General features: G+C 51.6%; 1 protein-coding gene across 3 annotated transcripts; it reads left to right on the forward strand.

The window, feature by feature from the left end:
• Positions 1-1786: 1786 nt before the first annotated feature.
• Positions 1787-12769, forward strand: ANKRD54 (ankyrin repeat domain 54). Of its 3 annotated transcripts, none has more exons than XM_045779842.2 (8): positions 1791-2230; positions 3701-3748; positions 8157-8255; positions 10166-10237; positions 10732-10779; positions 10855-10979; positions 11176-11283; positions 11662-12769. In XM_045779842.2, exons 1-8 carry the CDS (start codon positions 1906-1908, stop codon positions 11734-11736), a joined length of 900 nt encoding a protein of 299 aa, XP_045635798.1. In that variant the 5' UTR covers positions 1791-1905; the 3' UTR covers positions 11737-12769. The 3 variants fall into 3 exon arrangements, with proteins under 3 accessions (XP_087724836.1, XP_045635798.1, XP_045635799.1); XM_045779843.2 differs by having other exon boundaries at positions 2091-2230; positions 8162-8255; XM_087868710.1 differs by having other exon boundaries at positions 1787-2230; positions 10732-10979.
• The last annotated feature ends 1014 nt before the right edge of the window (positions 12770-13783 follow it).

A 13783-nucleotide genomic window follows, 5' to 3' on the forward strand; every position in this document is an offset into this window, starting at 1 on the left:
GCTGGGAGCCTGCTTCTTCCTCTCCCACTCCCCCTGCTTGTGTTCCCTCTCTCGCTGACTGTCTCTGTCAAATAAATAAATAACATCTTTAAAACAAAAACAAAAAAAATAAATAAAAATGAGAGTACATGTTTAGAGATCCCGTTCAAATGAAAAGACTGTGGCAATGCACACATATTTAGTAGACTAGATTGACTGCGGACCAGACCCACCAGTAGGAGGAAGACAATGGCTGACTGCTAGGATAAAGGGTGTGCAGTTTAAACCTGAACTCAGTGGATAGGCAAATCCTACAGACACAAAGAGAATTGTGCCTCAGGCAGCATGTGCACCTTGAATTCTACAAAGAGAGATTGGAGGGATGAAGACGACTTTGGAGGTAATTACAGAGAAAAAGAGGAGGAATGAGTAATAAAATTTATTTCCAGGTACATTCAGCAGGAATAAGGTATAAATACCCAGATGTCGCTTAAACTCTCTGGAACCAGGTTTCCAGTAGGCTCTTCATTAAAGAAAACAGTGTGATGGAAAGAGAGGACTTTTGGGGCTTGAAATCCTGGTTTTTCAACTTTCTAACCTTGTACAATAGTACATATAACATCTCAGGACCTCAATTTCCTGATCGGCAAAGTGGGTATAATAATATCTACCTGCTAAGGTTCTTGTAAGGGAGAAATAAATGGTATAACACATATCAAGCATTTGGTAAATGACATATATTCAGTGTTCATTTCTTTCCTCGGTTTCCTTCTAGCTACAAGTGGAGTTGGCATGTATGGACTTACCGGTTATGGGGCAGAAGAGATAAACAGCGTTTGTCTCCATACAGTACCAGGAGAAACCTCACAGTGGTGTTCTGAAAGCACTACAAATTTTGAAAGTGTTTTTCAACTGTTACAGGAAGATTACGTTTTTCCTGGGTTGAATGAGAAGGAAGAACTTTTGCTGGACAAAAACCCTGGTCCAAAGACAGCTGGGCATCCATAAACAAGTCCCTTGTCTCTCTTGCTTCAACTTCTCGTCTGTAAAATAGGGATGGTCCTCCTTGTCCACGTTATAGAAGTGTTTATGGGGTACTGGCTTGTGAGAGGAGTTGCTAAGCTCATCACCGCGCAGGAAACCCTTCCGTGTTTCGGGCTCCCTCCTCTCCCATAGGGCTGTGAGCAACTCAGCGAGTGTCAAGGCTTGATCCTGCGTCTGGAACGTAACACAGTTACCTGGCTCGGTGACTGGCTCTCGGACTGCAGTGTCGCTGTGGGGCAATTACGTTGAATTACAATTCTTTATAAGTCAGCGATCAGTGCCGGGGTTACCGAGAGATCTTTCGCATTTAGAAGTTATTACTCTTCAGTTTGCGGAATAGTCCCAAGTTTTAACACATTCTCACTTTCCTACTTCCACTACGCACTTCCCACCAGGAACTCCTTTTTTTAAGTTCATTGCTTTAACATGAATCTGTATTTACCCCTATCTTGCGGCTTCTTCGTTTTCCTTAGTGATTGGCTGCAGTTCATCTTAAAGTGATTGGTTAAAGCATCTGCCCGTTATCTTTCCCAGGACCTGGTGGGGGAAATGGGTGGGGGGAGGAGAGAGAGACCGAGACAGAGAGTGTCCTAAACTTAGCTGTTTTATTGGCTCCGGTGGGGACGTACGGCGAGGGCGTGGGCGTGTGGGGTGTGATTGGCTTTTTTGTCCGTCAATCATACTGCCGGAAACCAATTCTCTCGCCCGAACTAGGCCCGGTTGGCTGTTGGCGACGGGAGCCCGCCCCCCGCTCGGTTGCCGTGGTTGCAGGCGGGACCCGCCCGCTCGCCCGCTGACAGCGAGGCTTAGGGCGGAGGAAGCGGGTCGGTTGGTCGGTCGGGAACGAGGCTCCGGCGGCCAGGCCCGCGCAGAGCCGTTGCCATGGCAGCCGCCGCCGGGGGCGCGGACGACGAACCGCGCTCGGGCCGCTCGAGCTCGGATGGCGAGTGCGCCGTGGCGCCGGAGCCGCTGACGGGCCCCGAGGGCCTCTTCTCCTTCGCGGACTTCGGGTCCGCTTTGGGCGGCGGCGCGGGCCTCCCGGGCCGGGCGTCCGGTGGGGCCCAGTCCCCGCTGCGCTACCTCCATGTCCTGTGGCAGCAGGACGCGGAGCCCCGAGATGAGCTGCGCTGTAAGATCCCCGCCGGCCGGCTGAGGCGCGCCGCCAGGCCCCACCGTCGGCTCGGGCCCACGGGCAAGGAGGTGCACGGTGAGGAGCGCGGCGGGAGGCGGGGCCGGCCCTCCGCCGACCCTCCGGGACCCTGACCTACCCCGGCCTCTCAGCACGGGGACTTCGGGCGGCTGAGCTCCCGGCCCATAGTGACCCCTGAGGCTCCTTTCAGTAGCAATCAGGATGGAGAGCGGCTAAGGACCGCGAATGTGAAAGAGACCGTGTTGAAGCACTTGGTAATTCCTGAATAGAAACTTTTCATGACTCCAGGCGTTTATTAGTAGATTAAAAAAGAAGTGGGGTGCTGGCGAATACTTTTATTAGCAGACAGGGGAGGCCAGAGCATGTAGCCAAGTTCTACCAACTTGTTTAAATGCGCAGACCGGGATTGGACTCCTCTACCTCGTTGAAGCCGTAGGCCAACTGCAGAACCTTTCAGCCTTCGTTTTCTCGTCTGTAAACGAGTACAGTACTTGCTTTACAGGGATGTTGCCGGAGTTAAGTAAGGTGATGACTCCGTAGCGATTATTCTGCCTTTGTTGTGTGCCAAACACTGTTGGGTGGAATGTGATCATTTCTAATCCTCACAATAACTCAATGAGATCCAGATACTGTTCCCGTTATATGGAAGAGGAAACTGAGGCTCGGAGACCTTGCTCCAAGTCACATAGCTAGTTAAGCGGCGGTGCTGGAATTAGAACCCACGTCTGCCAGACTCAAACCCCTGCTCTTGTATGTCCACTGTTACCGTCTTTCACATGTTGTGGATGACATGGAAACCAAGGCCCTGAAAAATTTAAGAATGGGGCCTTTAGTGTCTCTTTTAGGACTATCTGTGATTCCACCCGTACCTTAGTCATGCTGTAGAGATTAAATGAAAATTTGAAAGTGCTATATAAACCATACAAAAGTAAGGAATCATTAAATGTATCTGGGTTGCAATTTTCACCATTTCTTCAATGACAAAGACATTGTTCTCTATTAGCCTCTAATACAGAGGTAGTGTCATTGTAGGAGAAAAACGTTTCTGCTTAGGAATTACCAAATTTAAGTAAGTTATTTGGGAATGGCCTCTTTTGGAGAATATAAGATTGTCCGCGTGACGGACTCACACAGAGCTTCCATGTAAACATTTCATTTTGTCTTTGCAACAACTCGGGGCTGTCAGGGCAGGGCTCAACTTTTTTTTTTCTTCAGATGATAAACCTGAGGCCCAGGAGGGTTAACTCACTTGCTCAAGGTCCCCCAGCTACTATACGTGGCAGAGCCAAGATCTGGCTCCAAAGGCCTTGGAGGATTTGCTACAGAATGTGGTTTTTTGCACTCGCTCTGCAACATTTCCCGTCTTTCCTTGTTCCCAGTGTCTCTCGTATCCTGGTGCTTTTCTTTCCCTTTGGGTGCTGTTGTGGGTGAGTGGTGGATTAACTAGGCAACCATCCACTGTCAGCTTCGTCATGACTGTTTTGCTTTATTTTGTTTTTCACTAGAACCCTCTTCCTCTCTTCACAGCTCTGAAGAGGCTGAGGGACTCGGCCAATGCCAACGATGTGGAAACAGGTGAGTGTGCAAAGCAGGTCCGGCTCCACGGGCCGGTTAGGGAAAGCAAAATCCAGGCCACCCATTCCTGGGAAGAGAGTGCTTGAATTCAGTATGCCCGCTCACCCTGCGGACTTGGCTCATTGTTATATAGAATATAACTGTAATCATCTCGCAAAAGAGAAGTCCGGCTTAGATGCTTACTCTTCCCATGCTTCTCTGTCACCCTGAACTTCCTGATGTCATAGTGTTCATCACTCTCTGGGCTCCCTGATGTTGGGACAGTGTCTGCTTTTGTATCCCTGGCAGCCAGCAGCCAAGCAGGAGCTTTTTAGAACTTCCGGTTACTGGGAACGGTCAGCTGTAACTGCTGGCAGAGCCACTATCTGAATAAAGCCACCACCTTCAACTGCTCACTGAGGCTTTGCGGTAGTTGGGTCAGTGGTTCTCAGACTTGTTTAGGTGACAGAACATCTGAAAGAAATGGGCAGGGCTCCCAGCAGGACACCATTTTGGGTTTTTGTTGTTGCTCCCCAGCGTTCATTGGCTGACAGGGCGGTAGCAGCCTCAGAAGTACAAGGTCAAGTTCTAGGGGAAAACTTGTAATTTTATCCACGTGTTAGTTTTCTAGGGCTGCTACAACAAATTACCACAAACATCGTGGTTCAAAACAAAACAAATTTCTTTTTCTTTTTTTTAATTTTTATTATTACTTTTTAACAACATACATTTCTTAGCACATAATTCTGGAGGTCAGAAACCCAACACAGGTCTCACCACGATGAAAGCAAGGTGTTGTCAGCAGGGCTGTATTTCTTTCTGGAAGCCCTAGGGGAGACTCTGTTTCCCTGCGGTGTCCAGCTTCTAGGGGCCACCCACATTCCTTGGCTTGTGGTCTTCTCCCTCCATCTTCAAAGTCAGCAACAGTGGACTGAGTCCTCACGCTGCTGTGTCTCTGGTTCACACCGCGGGGAAACGTACGCTGATTTTAAGGACTCATGTGATTAGTTTGGGCCTGAAGAATCCAGGATAATCTTTCTAGCTCCAGGTCCCTAACCTTATTCATATCTGCAAAGTCGTTTTTGCTGCATGAGGTCACATATCCAATAAACTCTGAGGATTAAGGCTTGGACAAAGACCTGGGAGGCCGCGATCCCACCTACCTCAAGTGGACATCATTCTGTTTCGGTGGTGTGCTGCGGTCAGCATAGATGTGAGCATCGCTTGAGGGCCGTGGGATCAGAGAGCCCGTTTCCAGCCGGCGTGGAGAGGAAGTCATTTACCTCGGGGGGCTGGGTGTTAAACCATGGGCCTTGAAATGGTTCCCTTACGCCTGGCGTAGCATAGTGAGCAGGCCTGGCAACTGGAGGGCTTTCCAACTCTCTTCACTTTGGTCTCTTTTCCGGGAACTTTAATATTCTGGAATATTTGAGCAGCAGCCAAGATAGCTTTTCAAGGAAAAATGATAAATGTTCTCTTTTGACTATCTCTAGTGTGTGGCCAGAGAATATTTGAATTATACTTCCCTTGCACAGAAAGCCTAGTTTATCTTGAGTCAGGTATTCACGTGGTGGTTTCAGTGTTTTGATAGAAATGTTATAATGTTCCAGTCAGAGTCTCTAACACACGCATGTTCAAATCTAAACGGCTGTCAGATTGACCAGACTCTTGCCGGACTCTGACGGTGACCCTGAATGTGGGGTTGGCCTCTTTAATCCTCTTCTCTTACGGTTCACATTTCCTTTTCCTTCTGTACTTTGTTGGGGTTTTGGTGCAGTTGAGCAGTCGTAATGGACATAAAATTGATGCCCTGCTATTGTTAAATCATAATATATTTTCATTTAAGTGAAAATTACATACATTTAAAATGTTTGGGAGATGAAGGAAATATGCAAGGAAAACATCCATAATCAGCAAAGGAACTGATCTCTGTAAGTATGTTGGTGACTATCCTTCTAGTCCTTTTTCCTATGCAGAGAAATTTTCTTTTATTTTTTATTTTTTATTTTTATTTATTTATTTATTTATTTATTTAAAGATTTTATTTATTTACTTGACAGAGATAGAGACAGCCAGCGAGAGAGGGAACACAAGCAGGGGGAGTGGGAGAGGAAGAAGCAGGCTCCTAGCGGAAGAGCCTGATGTGGGGCTCGATCCCATAACGCCGGGATCACGCCCTGAGCCGAAGGCAGACGCTTAACCGCTGTGCCACCCAGGCGCCCCCAGAGAAATTTTCTTTATGGGCTTGCAAACTGTGCCAGATACACAATTTTGTAGCCCACATAACTATGAAAAGTTTTTTTCAAAAGGGAAACGTCTTTTTTCCCCTATTGACAGAATGAATACATGGCTGTATGATTTTTTTTTAAGCTTATTAGGTGAAAAGCAGGAATTATGTTGTAATTCCATTCTCCAGTTATAACCACAATTTGTAATGGATGCCCACTATGCCTTCAGAGGAACAAAGCAAGAGTTATTTAGCTAGTCATATATTTGCACAGTGGTTTTTTCTTTTGGTGGGGGGAGGGCACAAGGAAAGGGGGAGAGAATCTTTTTTTTTTTTTTTTTTTTTTTTTTGGAGAGAGAGAATCTTAAACAGGTTCCATGCTTAGCACAGAGCCTGACTTGGGGCTCGATCGCACAACCCTGAGATCATGACCTGAGCTGAAATCAAGAGTCAGGCACTTAACCAACTGAGCCCCAGTTTCTCATTTTTAAGATAATTTCCCAGGTGTGGGGTTATCACATCAAAAGGTTTGCATTTTTCGATGACTTCTGACAGGTGCTGCCTTTAGTGCTTTCCAAGAAGACTATTAACTGCCCAAATCATAGAAGAGAACGGACTCTTTTAGCTTTGTCTTAACTCTTTGGCTGGCTATCTTTTGGTGAATGTCCTGATCTAACCGGAAGCTCTTCTTTCTCTTCCACTCTCATAAACCTTTTCCTGCCACCTTTATTCATTTCTTCAATCAGTCAACAACATTCATGTTGTTGAACAAGTCCGATCTTGGTCCTAGATATTAAGTAAGATAAACGAAACAAAAAACACCTACAATATAATTGGAGACAAAGAATATAAAGTGATACTATTTTTCTAAAACAAAACCCCAGAAAACCTGAAGTCCTGTATTTAGTTGGAGAGGCGGAAGTTCTGGAGCCAGAGGAGCCTGGGTTTCTATCCCAGTGCTGCCTCCTGGTAGCCGGGTGAGTGTACCCGGGGCACTTCACAGAACGGGACGCTTCTCCTGGCTTGTGAAATGGACACCGTGCCTGGCTGGGTGGTCGAGGGGCTGAGCAGACAGGTGGCTGGGGTCAGGCTGCTGCTCGGTGTACACGCCAGTGCTCTAAAATGGCACAGCGTGTTCACGTTCGGGTAGCAGGGTGAACAGGGCCCTAAGGAGACACGGGAGCCAGAGTGGCTACCTGAGCCTGAGGAGAAGGAGGAAGAGGGGATTCTGGGCTTTGTCTGGAGTCCTTGAGAGGTTTGCTGGTGGAGACTAAACTGTTGGATGCTCTAAAATGATGTTTGGGGGCACCTGGGTGGCGCAGTCGTTAAGCGTCTGCCTTTGGCTCAGGGCGTGATCCCAGTGTTCTGGGTTCGAGCCCCGCATTGGGCTCCTCGGCTGGTAGCCTGCTTCTTCCTCTCCCACTCCCCCTGCTTGTGTTCCCTCTCTCGCTGGCTGTCTCTCTGTCAAATAAATAAATAAATAATCTTTTTAAAAAAATGATGTTTGGCAGCAATTTATACATTTCAGTCGGACATACGCATGTGACACGTAATGCCTCACAGTTTATAATGGCTCCATGTTTTGCAGAGAAGGCATTTCATATCCATTATTCTCATCATAGCAGCTCTGGAGATTGGCAGGGCGATTATTCCCATTTGCTGGTGAACTGGGACCTAAATTCAGGCCTTCCTACTCCCAGCCCGGCTCTTTCCCCTGCCCCACACTACCGGCAATGTACTCCTTTCTTTGTTACTCAGCTTAGCCTGGGACTTAGTCTCTGCGGCTCCATGTCTGTGCTCTGGCCACTCCAAAGGGCCCCCCCTCAGGAGCAAAGGAAGCATTGCCCAACAGCTCAGGCGGCTGTGTCCGACTGGAATGGATGTGAGGCCAAAGGCTGTGCTCGGGGTTTCTGTGACTCTAGAGTTCCTGACCCTGAGGGCCAAGATCCTTCTGTGATGATCTATGCCTAGACACAGAGTTTGAGCAGCCAGAATCTGTGGTCCTCAGACATGCCTTCAGGAGAGCAAGGCCCTTGTCTTCGTGTCCCCTGTGAGGCCAGCATCCAGGCGGGATGAGCTCTCGCCTGCCTTATCAGTGCCTTGCCTGGAAGCACCCTGAGCTTCCCTCTTCATGCCCTAGGAGCTGCTGCTTAACTAACACCGCCTCTCTGTCCCCCTTCCCCTCTGTCTTGGTGGTGTCAGTGCAGCAGCTTCTGGAAGATGGTGCGGATCCCTGTGCAGCTGATGACAAGGGCCGCACCGCTCTGCACTTCGCCTCCTGCAATGGCAACGACCAGATCGGTGAGTCCTGGGCAGGCGGGAGGGAACGGGGCAGGCTGAGGAGCATCTCTCCAGAGGCGCAGGGGGAAGATCTGCTGTCTGCACAGCCAGGGGTGGGGCCAGTCCTTCAAGACATTCTGGCAACATTTACTCAGTGCCAAGGGCACCAGCAGGACAGACCTCCCTCCCCCTTTCGAAAGTCCTTTTTGCGTGTGGTATAACTTATACACAGTGAACTTTCTATATGTATGCACTGTCCTTACCACCACCCAGATCGGTCAGGAGCACCCGGCTGGCTCAGTCAGTAGAGCATGTGACTCTTGATCCCAAGGTCATGAGTTCAAGCCCCATGTTGGGTGTAGGGCCTACTTAAAAAAAAAAAGGAGAAAGAAAGAAAGAAGTAGTTTCAGCCCCTCAGCAGCCTACCTGATGCCCCTTCTAGTCCTTACTCCCGTGTAGACCTTGTTCACCATACAGTAGTTTTCCTGGTTTTGAATTTCACATAATTGCAAGCAAAGAGTATGCACTTTTGTATTCTCTTTCACTCAAACTTACATCCCTGAGATTCATCCCTGAATGTTGTCAGTATCAGGAGTTTCTTCTTTCTTATTAAGCTGGATGGTATTTCATTGTGTGCTGTCCCACAGTTCACCTGTTCTACTGTTGATGGACGTTTGTGTTGTTTCCAGGTTTGGGCTCTTATGACTACAGCTGTTGGGAACATTCTTGTACCTGTGACTTGGATATAAGCATTTAACTGTGTTAGATATTGTCGCAGGCAAGGAGTTGCTGGCTCACCAGGGGACACGTACATGAGCTTTAGTACGTACTTCCACACTGTCGCCCCCGGCGGCTGTCCCAATATACACTCCCACCAGCGGTGTAGGAGTTCCACATTTCTCCACAGCCTTGCTGATGCTTGGTGTTGTCTCTTTTTAATTTTAGCCATTCTGGCATTCTAGCCATTCTTTCATTTGCGTTTCTCTGGTGGCCATGAATGTTGAGCATGTATATATTGACCATTTTTGTAGCCTGTTTTGTACATATTGGCCATTTTTTTATCCTCTTTTGTGAAGTTCCTGTTCAAGTCTTTTGTCCGCGTTTTAAAACAAGCTGCCTGGTTGGTTTTTTTATTATTATTATTGATTTGTAGAAATTCTTTACATATTCTGGATACAAATCACTTATCAAATATAAATGACTTAACTTTTCTGATCTTCCTTCTTGTTCTCTGAGTGGTGTCTTTTGATCAACCCAAGCTCTTATTTTTAATGAATCCAGTGTATCCATCTTTTCTCTTTTTTATGGGTAGCATTTCTGTGACCTATTTAAGAAATCTTTCCCTATCACAAGGTTTTCTTCTACAAGCCGGACTTAGAGCTTTCACATGTAGGTCTATGAGACGTCTCTCATTCGTTTCTGTACAGAGTGTGCTTCTTAGCCCGGCCTCGTCATATGTGTTAGTCTGCCTGCACATCTCTCTGGGTCACTGCAGCCCACCCCGGAGGTGGCATAGACACTCAGGGAGGGGGATGGTCAGCATCAGCTATTGGCCTAATTTCCACTATGGCACTTGGCTGTGGAAAGAGCAGAAAGTGTCCTTGAGAGCCTTTACTAGCAGCCACCGCTGTTGAAAGAACTTACTTTAACCCTTAGAATCTCTGTCCTTTCATAGTCCTGCGTAGGTCAGAAGGCCCTCCCGGAATCCTCGGTCCCTGGCCCTCAGAGTCCTACACATGAACCCTGTGAGTGAGGGAGTAAGTGAATGAATAAACGAACGAACGAATGAATGAACAAAACAACATGGAGAACCATGTTGCTTTCAGTGTCCCACACTTTGCGGAAGCCTCTTTAGCTAGCTTACAGGTGGGGGTTAGGATCCAGTCCGTAGAAGCCCTCCAACAACTCCTCGTGGGTTTTCCTGTTTCCAGTGCAGCTACTCCTGGACCACGGGGCTGATCCCAACCAGCGAGATGGGCTGGGGAACACGCCACTGCACCTGGGTAAGTGCCTGAGAAGCCACCAGTGCCCGCTGCTTTGCCGCACGGCTGGGCTCTCTGATGGAGAGCCCGGGGCCCTGCAAACTCCCAGCAGGATTTCCTAGCATCTGGGGAGAACCCAAGCCCCCGGGGGCTGCACTCGCCCCAGGCTGTGTCCCCTGGCCTTTGCCTTTGGTTACCAGGTGGCCATGCCCCGAGCATAGCTGCTTTAGCAACCTCAGTGGCTCAGCAGGGCTCTGCTAGGGAAGGTGAGACCTGCAGCCTGTGGCTGCTCCACACCATGGCTCACGGTGAGGCAGGTCCCATCTCGCAGCCTCAGTCTCCCCAGCTGTACAGGGAGGGAGTTGGACCCACCCCATGGCTGCCTTGGTGATGCAGTCTCTGGAGGTGGGACCTGGAGCGGGCACACTTGAGAGTCACAGTCCTGCTCCCTCCGCGGGCAGGCAGGGACAAGTCCTGGTGGCCTGGACTCTCAAGTCTCTGTTCTCCTTCCTCAGCGGCCTGCACCAACCACGTCCCTGTCATCACTACCCTGCTACGAGGAGGTATGTGCTTCCTTCCCCTTTGCCCTCCTCTCTTGCCCTCACGCCCCGTGGGCTTACCTCGGCCTGCTCGTGCAGGGTCCCGCGTGGATGCCCTGGACCGAGCTGGCCGCACGCCCCTGCACCTGGCCAAGTCGAAGCTGAACATCCTACAGGAAGGCCACTCCCAGTGCCTGGAGGCTGTGCGGCTGGAGGTGAAGCAGGTGAGTGCCCCTTGTGCTGAGCCACCGGCAGCAGACAAGCCCTGGGCAGGCGCTGCCCTAACCACAGACACGCCTGCCGCCAGCACGAGGGCTCCTGGGGGCTTCACACTGACCCCGTTTGGCATCTGCTCCACCGGCAGCTCTCTCTGGGCCGCCTAGGTAGAACCGAGCAGCTCAGCCCAGCCCCTTGTTCCAGATCATCCAGATGCTGAGGGAGTACCTGGAGCACCTGGGGCGGCACGAGCAGCGGGAGCGGCTGGACGACCTCTGCACCCGCCTCCAGATGACGAGCACCAAAGAGCAGGTGAGCGGCAGCTGCAGGGCCAGGCCCGGCGCCTGGCAGGAGCCTCGGCGCCAGTCCCTCTCTGGTGCGACACAGCCAGCCACTCATGTGGAGCAGGGCCACGGCTGTGGAGTTGCAGCCCACTGTGGACCTCCAAGCGTCTGTCGACTTCCTTTGAAGCTACTCGTGGCTCTCGTCTCCGGGGCAGTCTGACAGTACCTGGAGTCAAGGACTACCGATCGGACAGCTGCTCCGTAGTCAGCACGGGAAGCCGCCCCGTGCCCTGGGAGGACAGACCATGCCTACCCTCCATGTCTATGGCCTGGGGTGGAGATCTGGGGGCCGAGACACCTGGGCCTGTCATGGCACCTGTGACAGAGCCTTGGTTTTGTCCCACAGGTGGATGAAGTGACCGACCTCCTGGCCAGCTTCACGTCCCTCAGCTTGCAGATGCAGAACATGGAGAAGAGGTAGCAAGAGAGGCTCCCCGGCTTCCGCTCTGCCGCTGCCCCGCCCCTGCCCCCACCGCTCTCTCAGTACCAAGAAAAAGCCCAATGCCTGGGACTTGGAGCTGCACGTAATCTGGTGAGGCCCTTGCCCCCAGATGCTGCGGGGCAGAGATCTCTCTCACCAACTTCAGAGCCGCTCCCAGCCACGGCCTGTACCATCTCTGGGGGCCGGGACCACAGCCCCCAGCTTCTCCCTCTGCTCCCACAGCACTGCAGCCACACCTCAGCTCTGGCCGACGTGCACCGTCCTAGCCAGCCTCACTTGTCTCGTGGCCTCCCCGGCACCCTCGGCAGGCCCCAGACCCTTCTCTGTGTCCCTTCCCGGCCAGGGGCTTATTGCAGCCAGCAGGGTGCGGGCTTAAGAACCCTTGGGGGGCTTCTTGGCTGGCCCACACCCCTCACCAGCATTTAGATTTAGACTTGTCGCCTGACTTTCAAGGAGCCATTGCAGTGCATCTCTCTGGTTGGAAGGGAGGGTCGGTGAAGCCTAGACCCTAAAAATACAAGGTTAGGAAGGACCCTGTGGAACCCAAAGCAGAAAAGCCCCAGCCTTTTCTCCCAGTCGTCAAAACATTGGGAGGGGGAGGTGGTCCATTCTGCAGCCCGGTTGTAGTAGGCTGAATGGTGGCCCCCCGAGATGTCCGCGTTCTTATCCCAGGAGCCTGTGGACATTACTTTATCGGGCAAAGGGACTTTGTAGATGTCATTACATGGATGATCTGTGGACCAGGCGACCCTCCCGGGTTAGCCCGGTGGGCTTCATGTAGTCACAAGGATCGCAGGAGGTCAGAGAGGAAGTGGGAGATACAGCGGGAAGGGGTCAGAGCTGAGGAAGGCAGGCACCCACAGAAGCTAGAAAAGGCAAGGAAATGGAATCTCCCTTCAGAGCTTCCCGAGGGAACCAGGGCCCTGCTGACACTTTGACTTTAGCCCCGGGAGACTGTCCTTGGAATTCTGACCGCCGGAATCGTAAGAGAATAAAGTACGTGTTGTTTTAAGCCACGACGTCCGTGGACATTTGTTTCAGCAGTGACGGGAAACTGACCTAGTCGTGGAGGCACAGAACTCACTGTACAGGAGGTACCCCGCTCGGCCCCGGGGAGCAGACCCGTCCCTTGTGGGCAACGCACCCGCGGGTTTCTTGGCAGGGGTCTGCCACAGGAGGGGAGTGGAGGGGGACACTGACTACAGAGTAAAGACAGACTCCCCAGGTCACTGTCCACACCCACCCTGGCCCTGCCCCACGTGCCCTCTGAGTACGCTGGAATCCTGGCTGCTTTTCAGAGGGGAGCTGTCCCCCAAAGCCCAGCCTGTTCAGATGGGAATTGAACCCAGGGCCCCCAGCTGCTCCCCAGACCCAGAAGAGAAAAGGGTCTCTGTGGGTATGAGACACAGGCTGGGAGCTGCCTTCAGGATCCTGTGAGAGGAGAAACTCCACCAGGGGTTGGGGGGCAGGGTTGGGGGAGGGAAAGTGTGGTGCTAGCCCCAAGACTGCGGGAAGAGAGCAGCAGAGGAAGCAGTCAGGTTTCCACGGAGCCCAAGCCGCTGCTGCTGAGTGAAGTGGCTGCGTCTCCACGTGGAGGAGTGAGAGGAGGAGCACTGCGAGGAAGGGACCCCGTGGGGGAGGGGCGGGGGGAGGAGGTCCCCGTGAAGGAGGGGCGTACTGAGGGGAGGAGCCCCGTGAGGGAGGAGCTCCTTGTGAGGGAGGGGCGGAGTAAGGGGAGGAGTGAGAGGGAGAAGTGCAGGGGCGGCGGCCTTTCTATGAGGGAGCCTGCTGGCTAGGGTCCAGGAGCACGTGTGAGCTTGCCTTCCAGGGCTTTGCAGGTGCTCGTGCCTGCACACAGGCCCCTTGGCCCCTGGCCCTGGGGGTGGGGCTGGGCAGGGAGAGTCAGGGCAAAGGGGAGGTACGGGTGGGAGGGAATGGACCTCAAAGTCGGTGGGCCCCTTCTCTTGGGACCTGCTTCTCTGCGCCTCCCATAACCATACCCCTGGGCCTGAGCGCCCTGGAGAGA

This window comes from Ursus americanus, chromosome 17, assembly GCF_024610735.1.
Source record: "Ursus americanus isolate L20-20 chromosome 17, mUrsAme1.1.p, whole genome shotgun sequence".
Taxonomy (NCBI): Eukaryota; Metazoa; Chordata; class Mammalia; order Carnivora; family Ursidae; genus Ursus; species Ursus americanus.